The 15099-nt window shown below is 41.9% G+C and overlaps 1 protein-coding gene across 1 annotated transcript in view; it reads right to left on the bottom strand.

Moving 5' to 3' along the window:
* sptbn4b (spectrin, beta, non-erythrocytic 4b) overlaps nt 1-15099 on the bottom strand; it is an 80659-nt gene that overhangs the window by 48931 nt on the left and 16629 nt on the right. The window contains 17 exon segments of the mRNA XM_020605597.1: nt 1176-1378; nt 3557-3782; nt 3904-4034; nt 4657-4815; nt 5123-5363; nt 7067-7204; nt 7300-7514; nt 7614-7982; nt 9206-9355; nt 10492-10628; nt 11429-11579; nt 11901-12203; nt 12675-12833; nt 13095-13212; nt 13405-13592; nt 13722-13834; nt 14019-14134. Of these exon segments, the coding sequence (XP_020461253.1) occupies nt 1176-1378; nt 3557-3782; nt 3904-4034; nt 4657-4815; nt 5123-5363; nt 7067-7204; nt 7300-7514; nt 7614-7982; nt 9206-9355; nt 10492-10628; nt 11429-11579; nt 11901-12203; nt 12675-12833; nt 13095-13212; nt 13405-13592; nt 13722-13834; nt 14019-14134 (3117 nt within the window).

The raw sequence follows: 15099 nt of genomic DNA, 5'->3' as shown, positions 1-15099 counted from the left end.
CACCCTTAGAGATAGGGTGAGGAGCTCGGTCACCCGGGAGGAGCTCAGAGTAGAACCGCTGCTCCTCCAGATCGAGAGGAGCCAGCTGAGGTGGCTCAGGCATCTGTTTCGGATGCCTCCTGGGCGCCTTCCTAGGGAGGTGTTCCGGGCATGTCCCACCAGGAGGAGGCCCCGGGGAAGACCCAGGACACGCTGGAGGGAATATGTCTCTCAGCTGGCCTGGGAACGCCTCAACATCCCCCTGGAGGAGCTGGAGGAAGTGTCTGGAGAGAGGGAAGTCTGGGCATCTTTGCTTAGACTGCTGCCCCCGCGACCCGGTTCCAGATAATGGATGGAATGGATGATTAATTTGTATTAATCTGAGAACATAAGATTCATTTGTTAACTTCACTTAAAATAAAATCTTATACTTATGTGTCAGACCCATTCAGACATGATGTCTGTGGTCACCAGAGTTATCGTTTGAACCTGTCACACTCCTGATTTATTTTCAAAGAAAAATGAGCAAACAAGACTGGAGACTTGTTCATCAAAAAGAGCCATCATTCATTTTATCACAGTACCACAGGGTGACACGTTAAAAGCTGTGCTCCCTTGCAAGAAAAAGAAATGTCCAGTGAATTAATTCATGTAAATTAAATCTGAAAACCATATGCTTGACCACACTGTTATTGTGAGGACACTCACACAATACCCTTCCAACACACACACACACACACACACACACACACACACACACACACATCATTTTAGCTATCACACAGATTTCATGGGCAGGTGTCAGTTCTGGACCAGACAGACTGGGCACTGTTTTCTGTGTTTTGTTTAAGTTATTCTTGTGAGCCCCTCTGCCTTGAATTGTTCAGCTGCTATTATTCTTTGTATTATTGTTGTATTGAGTTTGCACAGCTGTGTGGGTCTTTGTGCTATACAACCAGCTCAACGTGCAGCTCGGAGAGTGAGTGGTGCTACAGTTGGCGTTCAGGCTGAACTGACCCTTATTCAACGAGTTCACAGCAAGAAACCTAAAACTTTTGAAGGAGGTTAATTTTAAATCAAGATACAGTATCCAACATTTAATAAAGGAACTTAAATGACTGAGGGAGTTTACACACCAGCAAATGCTTAACATACAACCACAAGGAGATAATTCTAGATAGGCACGTATCTGGCACCTGCTGGCAAGGTTGTCGATGCGCTCCCTGATACGTTCAGAGTAGATGTTGTTCTGGCTTATCAGACTCTCGCCAGCCTCGATCACAGCTTTGATCCTGTGCAGGTTCAGCTCCATGGTGGTGGTGAAGTCCTTATGTTTCTTTATGCCAGTTTCAACTGTTTCCACTGTGGTGGGCAGCTCCACATGAGCGAGGGCTGACTCCTGGAAGATGAAGACAGGAGCCATGAGGTGACTTCTCAGTTCAGGAACTGATAAACTGCAGTCAAAAGAATAATACAAAAAAAATTGTGAAGAGCCATAATACACAGAAAAATATAATTACCTCAGAATAGGTAAGAATAATGTAGGGTTAAACCTGGTAGTGGCTTATTTATAAATACTACTTATCTACCAAACCACAGGGTGAAGAATCATGTGGGCTGCAACCTGTTTTACTCTTGGTCGTCTAACCAATCAACACTGTCAATTAAACAATCAACAGAAAGTATTTGCATATTCCACTAACCTGTCGAGTCATTTTTCAAGCCCAAATACCAAAACGGTCCTTAGTTTCAGTCTCTCAAATGTGAGGATTTGCTGTCTTTTTGTTTTATGTGATAGGAAATTGAGTATTTTTAGGATCTGGACCGTTCATCGGCCAAAACAAACAGCCTGAAGATATCACATTGGCCTTTGGGAAGATGTGAGGAGGTATTTATCACAATTCTCTCTCACTTAATAAACTAAATAAATAATCAGTCAAACAAAAACAAGGAGAATAAGTGCAGGCAGAAACAACAGGGAGAGACAGACAGACTGGAATCTTTTCGATACTTATTGAAGAAGAACTGCTGCTCTCTCTAAATCAACCTCCAGGCTGATGAGGAGGGCCGGTCTCTGGTAAAGATCTGTTAGCAAACCAAAAGAGGCGCTTGCTCTGACCAACACACAGATGTACTGTACCTTTATAAACTGTAAAACAAGGGGCATAATCATCATTCAGGTAAGGTAAAACCACTGACAACGTCCACACCTACTTTAAAAAAGGACTGAAAACAAATAGTTTTCCACAAAATTCTTGCTTTCTGTAATTTTTGTCTCTGCTGACAACATGAAAATCAGATGGGATCTTATTTTAAACACCACACTTAGCTATTCATTTGTGCCACTAAAATATTTGAGAAACTGCTTGCAACAGCAAATTTTGTTAAAGTAATATAATCTCACTTCATGCACTGTTTAAATCCAGTTAAGCTTCAAGGTGGGATCTTTGCAAACCAAATGCTTGTACAATAACCTACAAATCATGGCTGGAAATCAGACAATAACAAGCAATTACAATTTAACACAAACCAATAAATATCATCATATTGTATAATGTTGACACAAAGACACACACACACAGGCTTGAGCATTAGAAGGCTACCGACAGCTCCTCCTACACTTCATCATAAAGCCACAGATGAAGACCTAGAATTACTAGAAGCTGCTGGCTCGACAGCTCCTGCTCTAATATCACATAACACAAAGACACTGCAGAAAGACAAGAGGTGACGCATACACTGCACACACACACACACCACATCTTCCTCTCTCTTGTTGGCAGAACTATGTACAAACCACACCCAATCAGCTGACACTCTGTGTGTCTCTGCTGCAGTCAGTAGGCATCAGTAAGCCTGTTTACAGATAATGTGTTCATGAAGGTGATGAGAAACAAAACATTGACATTATTTAACAAATGTACAGTCCACGTGACAATCATTGTCACCCTTGTACATTTAATGTTTATTTTCAGGGCTTTGAGGAAGGTTGATATAATTACAATCTAAGATCACATGATATTTATCGCTGCCAGTCTCCGGTGTATGGACTGAGACGGGCAGGAAAACATTCGTATGCTCTGCTCCAAACACATGGAACACTTTACAAAAGGAAATCAAACTAAAGCTTTGGTTTCACTGACTGAGTGAGGGATTGTAAACTCAGTGGTGCATGATACCTCATCCTCCTTCTGGTTTTACCTCATGTTGTCTAACATTCTATGAATCTTTGTGATGCTGCATTTTGAAAATTGTTAGTATTGTATCTGTGTATTTTATTCTTTGACTTGTGGTGTCACCATTTTGCCCTCGAGTCTCACTTTGCTTCACTATCATACAGTATATGGATATTTTTATTTGTGGACCAAAGAATATTTAGAACTATTTCCCTGACATATCAGTGGCATCACATATCACAGCACCTGTTTTTATCTGGTTGTCAAGCATCATTTAACAGAACTCCCCTAATGTTGCACAAATGATTTAAGTTATGCAGATGTCTGTTGTGCAGCTAAAAAGCTAAAAGAACTTGCTTCTTTTTAGCTCCGACCACCTGCTATGGCTCTGTTCGCCTCACCTGATTGTTGAGGAAGGACTCCGCCTGTTTAACGTCTCGCAGGAACAGATGGAAAATGTGAGCCTGGACAAGAACTTCTCTCCTGCTCTCCCACATCTCCAGCAGTTTATTCCAGCCGACGTCAAGTTTCTGGAGCCACTGCTGCAGGGCGGCCTGAGGGAGAGGAGCCTCTTCAGACTCCAGCAGCTCGTTCATGGCCTGCAGGCGGTCGTAGTCCTCTTCATAGCTGTGTAGACAACAACACAGATCTGTTATTTTCTGAACACTGGATAAGTTTTTAGGTCCATTCAGGAAGTTGAAGACAAAGTCAAAACAAATGAGTCTTTTGTTGTCCTTCATTAACCCACCGCCCAATCTCCTCCTTGAGGGCAGCATGTTGGTTGATGAGCTTCTCGGCCTCCTCCAGATCATTGGGCAACTGATCTGAGGCAGCAGCTGTCTGCGTCTGAACCAACCAAGTGAGGAACGAGTCCAGGTCCTGATAGGACAGAGAAGGACATAAGTTGCATTCAGATGTTAGTCTGCACTGCAGAAACTCTGTTGAAGAAAAATACCGTGAAGCGTCTTAAATAGCAGTTTCTGTTTGGAAAAATGCCTTCTTTCTTCTTACAAAGGTAGGTTTATGCAGTTCGTTTCCAGATTATCAGCGGAGTCCAGATGCTACTGCTTAGCCTGCGGCAGATACACCTTGTTTTAGCTCAATTTACTTTGTAAAACAACCAGTTTCCTGGCATGGTTTTCACAGTCTCTGTTATTGTTACACTGTGATTTGTTGGTTGATAAAATGCTACAACCTCAAAATATTAAACAAATGTTTTGCTTGAGTGACAAAAGCTTCATTAACACAAAATTATGAAGCATATTGTGTCTGCATGAGTTTGCTAATACAAAGTTTATCTGAATCTGAACAATAACTCAAAACAGTATTGTGCTTTTACATTAGTAGTGTTGAAAATGTGGCTTTAATGGTGATGCAGGTCACAGACCAGTGTCAGAGGAGGATGAGACGGACGGAGTTAAGACGTAGACACAGGTTTGTATTGATGATCAGTGGGAATCGATCAGAGCGATACATTGCTTCCAGGTGTATCTGGGCGCACCTGTATGAAGCTTTGCAGTCGACTTGCCACCATCAGCGAGTCCTCACAGCCCTGTAAGGTGTGTTTCAGCTCCTCCCACTCCACACTGATGCCATCAAAAGGTACAAGAACCTCCATGGCCCGACTCGGGTGAGAGGTGACCAGATATTCTGCCTCCTCCTGCATCGCCAAACGGATACAGCATCACAGTGATTCTAGCATTTACTCTGTTTGTTTATAGAGATAAATAGAGAAACTGAAAACTAAACAAGTAGAAAATACATTAGCAGGGGTAGTTCTCATGGCTAACGTGACTCAGACAAGACTAAAAACCTAAAAACTTTATTTATTTTCTTATTGTAATGGAAATAATCTCAACAGATTTTTATTGGTATGGTAATATGGCAGTTAAAACCTTAAATAAATAATGCCTTCCTTATACTGCTGAATGTTTGCACACTCACTGTATCTTACCATCATTTCCTACCTGCAGATGCAGTAGCTTGGGCTCTAGGACAGACAGAGCTCCCTCCATGGTGGAGAGGCGTCTCTGCAGAGCCAGGACTCCTCCCAGATCACTGCCCACGTACTGGGTGGCGTCGATGGCTTTTCTTTTCTCCTGGATCTGGGACTTTATCTCAGCACACTCCAGCAGGTAGTTCTGCAGGCGTAACATCGAGTCCAGCTGATCCTTCTTCTGCTCAACCAGCTCCACAATGCTGTTCCACCTGGTACGATGCGGCGACAGACAAGACAGAGTAAAACAGTCAGGTGACTGCAGACAGAAACTATAACATTTCTCTACAAGAGCTTTCATAATTTACAACAGATACAACATTAGTGCATTTCATTTTTCTGAAGTTCTGTCACCCCTTGACATCAATCTTACCCTTGAGAGGAGACAAGCTCATCATAACTGAAAGACATGTTAAACTCATTGTTATGATGACCTGATATGAACAGGACCCATCTACTTACTATATGTTATCCTGATTATACTCCACACCAGCATGTCTCAAAAACACACCCGTTCAGCCAAGAAACACGCCCAGAGATGCCTGTGACTGTAATGTGGCAATGGCAGAGTCGCCGAGAGGCAGACAGAACAGAAAACAGCTCCAAGACACTGAGCTCACAACTGCACAGGTCCACTTATACCATAGACTGAACAACATCTTAGGTGTGAGTGACGGGGCTGCTGATTCACAAAAATGAGAGATAAGATGTGCATATATGTATAACACGTATAACCATGAATTTACGCTAATACGTTCATTCAAAATACTAATTTAAAAATAAAGTAATATTGTAAGTTTGTAGTAATAAGCATCAAAATCAGTAAAACTGTTACTGCTGCCACTTCATGTCTTAGACTTGGATATTTTCACTGTCTAAAATCCTACAGACACTCATGTCTGAGTGTTACTTCAATTAAGAAATAGGAACAAATCTCAATCTGAAAAGTCGAAAATGTAAAGACAGGATAAAATTGACTGAGCTGCAAACATACAGTACTGAGTCACTAGATGAAACACAGTAGATTAAATGACCATGTGCTTTACTAATGGGCAATATAACTACATTTTTTTCATTTACACTAGATTAATGTATTTTGCTCCACTGACATTTGTTGGCGTTTCATTGCATCTTATGAAGTTAAATGAAACTGGCGATAAGAAGAGAGACATGGATGTTTGTATGTTTGTTTTCATTTCTGGGGCGAGCGCTCTCAGCTGGTGTCGTCTTGCCTGAGGCAGCCAGCACAGATGGCCGCCCTGCGACCAATACTATGTGCCAGGGTCACAAGACTCATTGATACCCGGCCGTCATGGACTCTGCTGCCAGGCGTAACAGCGGTCAGTAAATACGAGATGGATAAAAAAAGCCAACCTGACCGCTGGGTTGACGTGACCGGATATTATCATACATAAACATGTCGACCAAACAGAGAGAAGAAGACCAGAGCAGCAGAGATCCATATGGCAGACAGGCAGCGAGGCAATGCTCCAGGATGCCAAAATGCAGTGAAGACGTCTAAGACACATGGTGGTTGGTGAAAGACAAAACAATAAATCACTGTCACAATCAGAACAATAGGAACAGGAAAATGTTCTTCTTTACTAGAGTGTTCCCCTGAATAGTTACACAGCCCGAGCCTCAGTCGACTTCTCTCCACCTCCCTCTCCTCACGCCTACTCCTCCCTTCTCGTCACTGTGTTTCTAAACTGTGTTACGTTGTATTTTTATACTTCAGTCAAAGCACTTAGTATTCGAATAACACTATACAAATATGTACTGTAATGTAACAATAGTATTAGCAGCAAAGGCACATCTGGCAATGCATCACAAGGTTTTGGAAAGATGCTGCAATTGTTAATGTCATTAGTAGCACTAAAATTTGTTGTAGCTGTTAGGAGATTTATTTCAGTACCTGGAGTTGAGGTGGTCCTGACAACCTCTGACCTCTGTAGAAGACGGATGACCTCCATCCAAGAGCTGCTGAACTATCTGATTAACATCCAAGATCCTTCCCATCAAGCTGTTCATTTCCTGGTCCAGACTCTCAAATCTGCAACAAGGAGCGTTGATGCAGTGGGACTGTCAGAGCTCATCGCTCCTCAGCTATAAATTATACAAAAACAAGTTGTTCAGCCTCCCTGTCACCTGTGTGCCACCACCTCCACGTCCTCCAGCCTCTCAGGGATCTCCATTTTGTCCAGCCACTGCTCCTTCTCATCAATCCACAGCTCGCAGGCATTGACCTCACTGAACATGTGGTAGACAGCGAGGGCATCATGAAGCCACTGCTGCCTGAGCACCGCCACCTCGACCACCTCGGTATACAGCTGCTCCACCTCTCCCATACGAACCTGCACCTCCTGCAGACAGGAGAGGGTAGGACAGGAACAAAAAGTGAAGAAGAGATGTAAATAGACGAACAAATACTTACACATCTCAACCCCGCTTCCTCTACCCACCTCCTGTTCACGGTATTGCAGAGGTAGTGCCACCATGTGTTTGCGAAGCGCCACTACATGCAAACAGTGTTTGTCGATGGCCTCGCTGACCCCTCTGTGTTTCTTGAGCAGTGACTGAGTAGAGTACTCGTCGTGTCCAAAGTCTTCGCTGGACACCAGGCGGTAAGCATCTTGTAGCCAAGCTACCAAGTCGTCTGTCTCCGTGGAGAACTGAAAAAAGTTGAGTGCCTCCTGCAGGTGGCCAAGATGCTGCGCAGCCTGGTCCTCCAGTCGCTTCCATTCTCCCTTCACCTCCATGATGCGCTCCTGGATCCCTGCTGTGCCAAAGCTTTTCTCACTCAGGATCTGCTTTCCTTGCTTCATGGTGTTCTGGAGGGAGACCGGTGTTACTCTAAATTAATTCAGTGCAGTGAAGTGAATCTCTAGCCAACATCTGAGCTTTAATGTGTAGGAGTAGGAATGTGGGTTTGTTAGTTTTTTTTTTATTTGCAGCAGATTTTGGAATGGCATGTAGTCAGTGACATGGTCACCAAACCTGATAGATGCAGCGGGACATGGGCTAGAAAATGCCTCTTAATAGAGAGCACTTTGAAATTTGGACAAACTGACTTCAGCCCTTACAAATAATTTGCGGCCGCTTAGATTTAATAAGCAATTCTTACTGTTTTCAAATCCAATAAATCTGCATCAAATTACACTTATATGTAATATGTTAACATGCTGAAGTATTTTGCCAGCAGATTCTGAGGAGCTTAGAAATACAGCAGAGAAAAGTTGAAAGAAAACTGATGTACACACACAGAGCCACATGACTGACGTGAAGTCCTGTACCTTCAAAATGTACTGCAGCTTCCACAATACCCTGGCACGTGTATTTAACTCCAAGTAACATTGGTCTAAGGTCTATGTGTAACATACATGTTGCCTTATCAATGATGGCTCACCTATACACAACATTAGATTTAATTATGACACGTTCATGCTTTTCTTAAAGCAGACATCAGTTGTTTGGGACGTTCACCTTCATACAGTTTGAACTCTGCACAAACAGACATTTTAAACTTTCATCATGATGCAGAATGTCAGCGCACGTCATTTACATAATACTAGCATGTATTTTTAAAGAGAAATTAATCAAAGTGTTTCTCAAATACTAAATGTCAAATATTTATCTTTGCCAATTAGATGCTCTGGTTATATTGAAAACAGTCCTCCACACTTTGTGCTGCACATGCCCCTGAATGCCTTCATTTAATGCTCCTGTTTCTTCTTTTATAGCTTTTATAGTCTTTGTGGTCAGCAATTTTACATTATATTCAAACTTTTATGTGTAAATCTGCATGTATATGCAATGTATCTATCCTATTATATGTATGAATCAAATTTAAAAGTGAACAACAAGTTTAATTAATAATGTAAATGATGATTGTTTCAAACTGTAAAACAGTCAGATCCTACAAAGAGGCAGGCTGATATATACTGTATACTGAAGTGCATTCAGATCAGAAAAGAAACCTCAGGTACTGTTGTTATTCCAGGTGCTGATTCTGTCCAACAGAGACAAAAACAAAAACACCCACATGCACACACACCTGCAGCAGTGCCCTGTGAGCCAGCAGTTCTCCAGCCAGAGTCTTGTGCTTTTGCAGTAACCTCAGCACACTGCTCAGGTCCCTCCCATAGCCCTGAGCTCCCAGGATGGAGCTCTTCTCCCTGATCCAGACCTCCGACTCCTCCAGCTCCTAACAACAGAACAAACAGATTAACAAGATTTACATTTTTTACATTTAAACATATTAAAAAAGAAAACATTTAGGTTTCATAACCCAACCTACAATAAATCGAAGAAATAGTTAAAAATAAAAGAAAATACAAAGAGCAGTGAGGCAACAATACATAGGGGAAAACCAAGACATAGAAAAATAACTGATCACTTAAAGAAAAAACTACATAAAAGAAAACAGTTCAGAAATATAGAGCCCTCTTCTCCTGTAACGTCTAAAATGGCTGAAAGCTAATTAGCCAAATGAAATAGTAATGTGATGTAGTGATTCAACGGTGTGGTGTAATGACTCCTTCAACAAAGAAATCCACTATTCTCATTATGCACTCATTACTTCCAGAGTTCATTCTAAAAGCTTATTCACGAACATTAACAAGTCACCCATCAGCTCTGTGATGTTGCTGTTGTTCTTCCGAAGATTCAACAGAAAACAACAGCTAAATCTGACTAACACCTGAGTTAGCACAGCTGCATGACATGTAAAGCATGTAAAACACATTAAAAAAACCTCCTCCGGTGCTGCAGGGACTTTTATTTTAAATCAGTGCCTCAAATGAGCAACCACTACTGCAAAACAGCAAACAACTAAATATTATAATTACAGCATTTTGCTGTTTCATTAACATGATTTTTAAAGTTGCAGCATTCATCAGCCCAAACACCCAGATATTTGTAACACGGGACGACTGATATTTTCTTAACATGAGTTGTATAAGAGTCAATAGTACTTAATGAACTTTTTCTTGACTTTGAGAACTTCATAAGCTTGGTTTTATTAATGTTAAAAACAAGCTTAAGTTTACTGAGCTGCAGTTGAACAGTGCTGAACCCAGCTTGCAGCTTATGAAGTGCCTCTGTGATCAATGGGGCAGAGCTGTACTGTACAAATGTTGTAGTCGGGCACAGTGGTTTAAAATGCTGACTGGCTTCAACCTCATCAGGTTTTCATCAGTGTGGAGCCGGTTAAAACTGTTTACACCTTGTACCCTTTATACACTGTGTGTAGCGTTGTGCATATATTTTATAGCAGTAACAGAGTATAATGGCCCCGTAACTGGCTGGGAATGTTTACAACAACCTCTCGACCTGTCCTACCTGAAAAAGGGCCCACATTTGTCTTGACTCCTCGAGCTCAACACGTCTTTTAGCTGCCAGGTGTTTCAGCTCCTCCAGACAGGAAGAGACATGGTTGACACGGTTACAGATAACCTGTGGGTCACAGGGTTGGTAACCTGGGAAAAAAACAAAATGAGGCTGACAACCATGAACAAGACACAGGTAGATACAGGATGTCATTCATATAAAACAGCAGTCAGAGCTGGGCCACCTCACAAAAAGGTGCATAGTCACATACTGTACATTTTCACTGGACTAAATGAAATCAACACTGATTCCTTGCTCCCTTGTTTCAGACAGTCAGTCTACAACAGAGAACAATCTCTGGAAAAGAAACAACCATAGCATCTTCATTAAAATCCAAAAACCCTACATTTAACAAACCACATTATTCTGGTCATCAAGGTTACTGTTTAAAAAAGCCTACTGGACATTGCTGTGCACATCGGTGTTCCAAATGTTCTGATGAATGGTTATAGGCTTCAGAGACGGAGCTTTATTAGATGTTTGCAAAATGGAAATCTGCCTAGCAAGGATTCTTTTCATGCTGGCCTTCTTTACAAACCGCTAAACTTTGACCCTCAGTGTAGCTGATGGATGGATTTATAAAGTTCTACTAGTAAAACTACAATGACACGAGGCAGGCAGGGTGAGATTCATGAAGTACAGAACATTTAAGAGAATATTTGCAAATTGGAAATCTTAGTGTACTGTGATAATTTGCTTTCACTTTCCTTTAAGGCGACTGATTCTAACCAGATCAATTAGAAACTGCAGTTCAAGATTTCTTTTCATGCCATGTCATATCAACTAAAAACCTTTAAACATTCACTTTTCATGTCATATAAAGCTAAAGATACATAAAATAAAAAAGTTCACCAGTGCTACACACAATACTCAAGATACATGTGTGTACCATCTATGGTGGTGAATTTGAGCGCAGCTGTGTTGAGCGTCTCGACTCTCTCGGCCTGCACAGCGATGTCGGCTTCCTGTAGGCTGTGTTTCTGCAGCAGATCATCCACCTCCAAAAGATGCTTTCCAAAATCCTTGGACAGCAGCTGGACCTGAGAGGGGGGAAGGGATGGAGGGAGAGGAGGATGACAGAGGCAGAATTATGACAGGAAATGTGTGATATCATAAAACATCAGAAGACTTTCTGATTTGCTTGTTTCTATTATTTTATTCTATTCTCTTTTATTGTTTTTATAAACCAAAAACATGCTCACAGACTATTACTCTCTCTTCTTCCTAGACTCTGTAACTTTTCTATTCTTTTTCCATTATCATTCTCCAAAGAAGACTTTACTCTTTCTCCATGTTTGTCCAGCTCCAGTTTCTTACCTCTGTAACTACGAACTACACAGGTTTCATTCACCCTTCAGTACCTGTATGTCCTCCATCCAGTCGATCATGTAGACCATGTCCTGAAATGTCTTCTGCAGGGCCAGGTTCTTCTCCAGCCGGGTCCTTCTCCCAGCCACAAGCTCCTTCAGTAAACTCCACTGCCCCAGGATGTTCTCCTTACGTGCTAAGATACGCCGGATGTCGTAGTATCCTTCCACCTCCATCTCTGCTGCAAGTTCTACCACAACGCCAATTCGGTCTTTGTACGAGGCTATGTCCGCCTCGATGGCCTCGTGTTTCTTCATTGCCGCCTCGACTGCTGGTAGATCATAGCCAAAATTGTCCTGGAGGCAGACAGAAGGAAAAAGAGAGAGAATAGAAGGTGTGCAGCCAAGACAGGGACATATGGGGAGGACTGAAAAGAGGATTAGACTGATGAAGAGTAAAAAAAAGAAAAGAACTTTATAATATATAAACACTGTATCCTGAATACTTTCTATTTCAGACCTACTGATGCAATTTGTTCTGTAATAAGTACGTACAGCTTTAAGATATAATTATAGGACAAAATGATCTAATAGTTATCAGTCATCTACAGTATAACTTCATACTCATGCAAAAGGTGACTTAAATATTTTGATTTGCACAAGTCTGTTTGCATTTACCTCTAAACAGGATTTATAATGTAAAGCGAACAGGAAACCACATCTTTTCTTCCAAGAAGAGAAAATAAGAACACTACTTCAATGGAAAGAGCACATCCACATCGCAGTGGAAACATAATGTTAGACAGAGGAATTCTGGGTAAACTTTACCTGTGATACAAGTCTCTGGTTTTCATTGAGCCAGGCTTGTCTCATGGAGGTTTTGTGGTCAAAGCGCTGAGCCAGCAGCTCTAGCTTCTCCTGACGAATCAGCTCCTTGCGCAGAGCCACGCCTCTCTCATGCTCCGCCTTCTCCAGCTTCTCCCAGGCCTGGACAGGAAATGACAAAGAAAAGATTAACAGCATTACTGCAATGGAAAAACAGGAGCAATGTAACATATAACTGGTTAAACTGTCAGGCGTCATTGTGAGGTGAAAACTTGGCTGCAGGTTTGGTCTCAGCTGTTACACTGGTGACATTTTAATTAATCAAGAATTTGTACATATCTGTTACCACTCAACTATTAAATCATTTACTAAGGGGGGATTTACTGTATATATAACAAATAATACAGCTGGTGGATGTATGACCTTGTTGATGTCTGAGATGAGCTTCCCATCATGAGGCACATAGGCTTTCTGGTTGTTGGCTCTGAGTTTGCTTTGGATGGTGAAGAGAAGGACCTCAAGATTCCCCTTCTCCTGAAACCTGTGCGACAAGGAAAACGTTCCACAATCAAAGCACATCAACCAAGCTGCCAGTAGTATTTCAAAGCAGTGTTTGAATCAAATGTATGCCCTTCAGTATCAGGTATGCGTAAATTCATATGCATGTGTGAAAACATATACTTATGTTTATGTGTGCTAGGTAATGAGTGACACAAAAATTCACAAAACACACTTGATGGGCTTCTCTATGGTGCAGTAGGTTGTAAATGCCTGTAGCTGCTGCTGAACTCCAGTCAGCGAGTTGGCAAACTTCTGGTTGCTGATGACCGCGATGGTCTTTTCGATCCAGTCCAGTAGGTCTGATGCCAGAGCCTCATAGCGGTTGATGATTTCCTCTGCCTCAATACAGTTGTCTAATACCTGAGGAAGAAAGAAAATGTTTGGGAGAAGATCCGCAAAAGAAGAAAGAAACAGAGTGAAGAAAAAGTAGGAAGTGAAAAATAAGAATACACTGAGATAAAGAGTGAGAGAGTATTTTTTTTTTTTTACCTTGCCAACCCTCTTGCCCTCCACAATAAGAGCCTTCATCTTAGAGAAGTAATGGTAGTAGGAGACCACATAGGTGATGATGGACTTTTCGTCTGGATTCTCTGTATTCACATCTGGACCAGAGCAAGGTGATGGATGCAGAGAGCAGAGTTCATATCTATTTAACATTAGCTGGAGCAACACAGTATTTACTATTATCATGGTGTGTACAAGAAAACATTTTTATTCTGGGTATTGCTGTATACTGTATGATGTGGTTTCACTGGCATGGACCCAAAACCAGTTACACCTTCTCACCCTCAGGGTCCAGGAGTTTGGTGAGGCCCAGATGCTGCTCAGCAATGTTGAAGGCTTGCTGGAGGTTGTGTGTTGCATTGGACCGCGTCAGCTTGTGAAACTCTATCAGGTCAGGTCTGAAGGGCACAAGACATGTTTGTATAAATCCTAAAATTGCATATCGGTCAAATCTATGGCACGACTTTTCCTACTCCCTCTTTGCCTGTTCATTTTGTTTATGTCACTCTAGCTGTTTTATATCCATCCAGCCATCAACTATACCGCTTATCCTGGATAGGGTCATGGGGGCTGGAGCCAATCCCAGCAGACATTGAACAAGAGGCGGTGTTTACCCTGGACAGGTCACCAGTCTATCACAGGACTGACATGTAGACAAACCAACATGCACACCCACACTTAAGAGTCGCCAGTCAACCTAAGATGCATGTCTATGGACGGTGGGAGGAAGCTGGAATACCCGGAGAGAACCCATGCAGGCACAGAAAGGCCCCGGGTCGGCCTGGGCTCGATCCCGGAACCTTCTTGCTATGAGATGCCACTAACCACTGCAGCGTTTTTTTTTCTCGTTATGTTATTACATCAAAATCCTATAACTTCAATTCATGTAAAACTGAAAATATAACAATTTTCAATTTTTCATGTAAATAAAAACAATGCCATTGCAAACATTCCCTCTGTTGCTGTCATCATTTAAAACATCACAATTACAAAACAGCTAGAATTACCGTTCTGCAATTGTATGTCTAAACAACCAGCCAAGCTCCACTTTACATGCATGTCTGTCCAGACTCATATATGTAGTGAAGCTAAATATAATGAGTTCATCCTGGAATCCAAGTGGATGTTTAGGCCAAATCTGAAGAAATCCTGCCCAAGGTATTCCTGAAATATCATGTTGACAAAATGGGACAGACATGAGGCCCTTGACCTTTGACCACTAAAATCTAATACCGTACCATCCAGGAGAGTACGGTGTTTTCCTAACAACAAGCTGTGGGTGAGTCCCGAGTTAAAAGTACTGCTACATGAGAAGAAGAGGGCTTTTCCTCTCAGGGGACAAGGAGGAGCTGAGCAGGGTGCA

This window comes from Monopterus albus, unplaced genomic scaffold (assembly GCF_001952655.1).
Source record: "Monopterus albus unplaced genomic scaffold, M_albus_1.0 scaffold71.1, whole genome shotgun sequence".
In the NCBI taxonomy this organism is placed as follows: domain Eukaryota; kingdom Metazoa; phylum Chordata; class Actinopteri; order Synbranchiformes; family Synbranchidae; genus Monopterus; species Monopterus albus.
The sequence above is the reverse complement of the archived record's forward strand: the minus strand, read 5'-3'. Positions and strand labels throughout refer to the sequence as shown.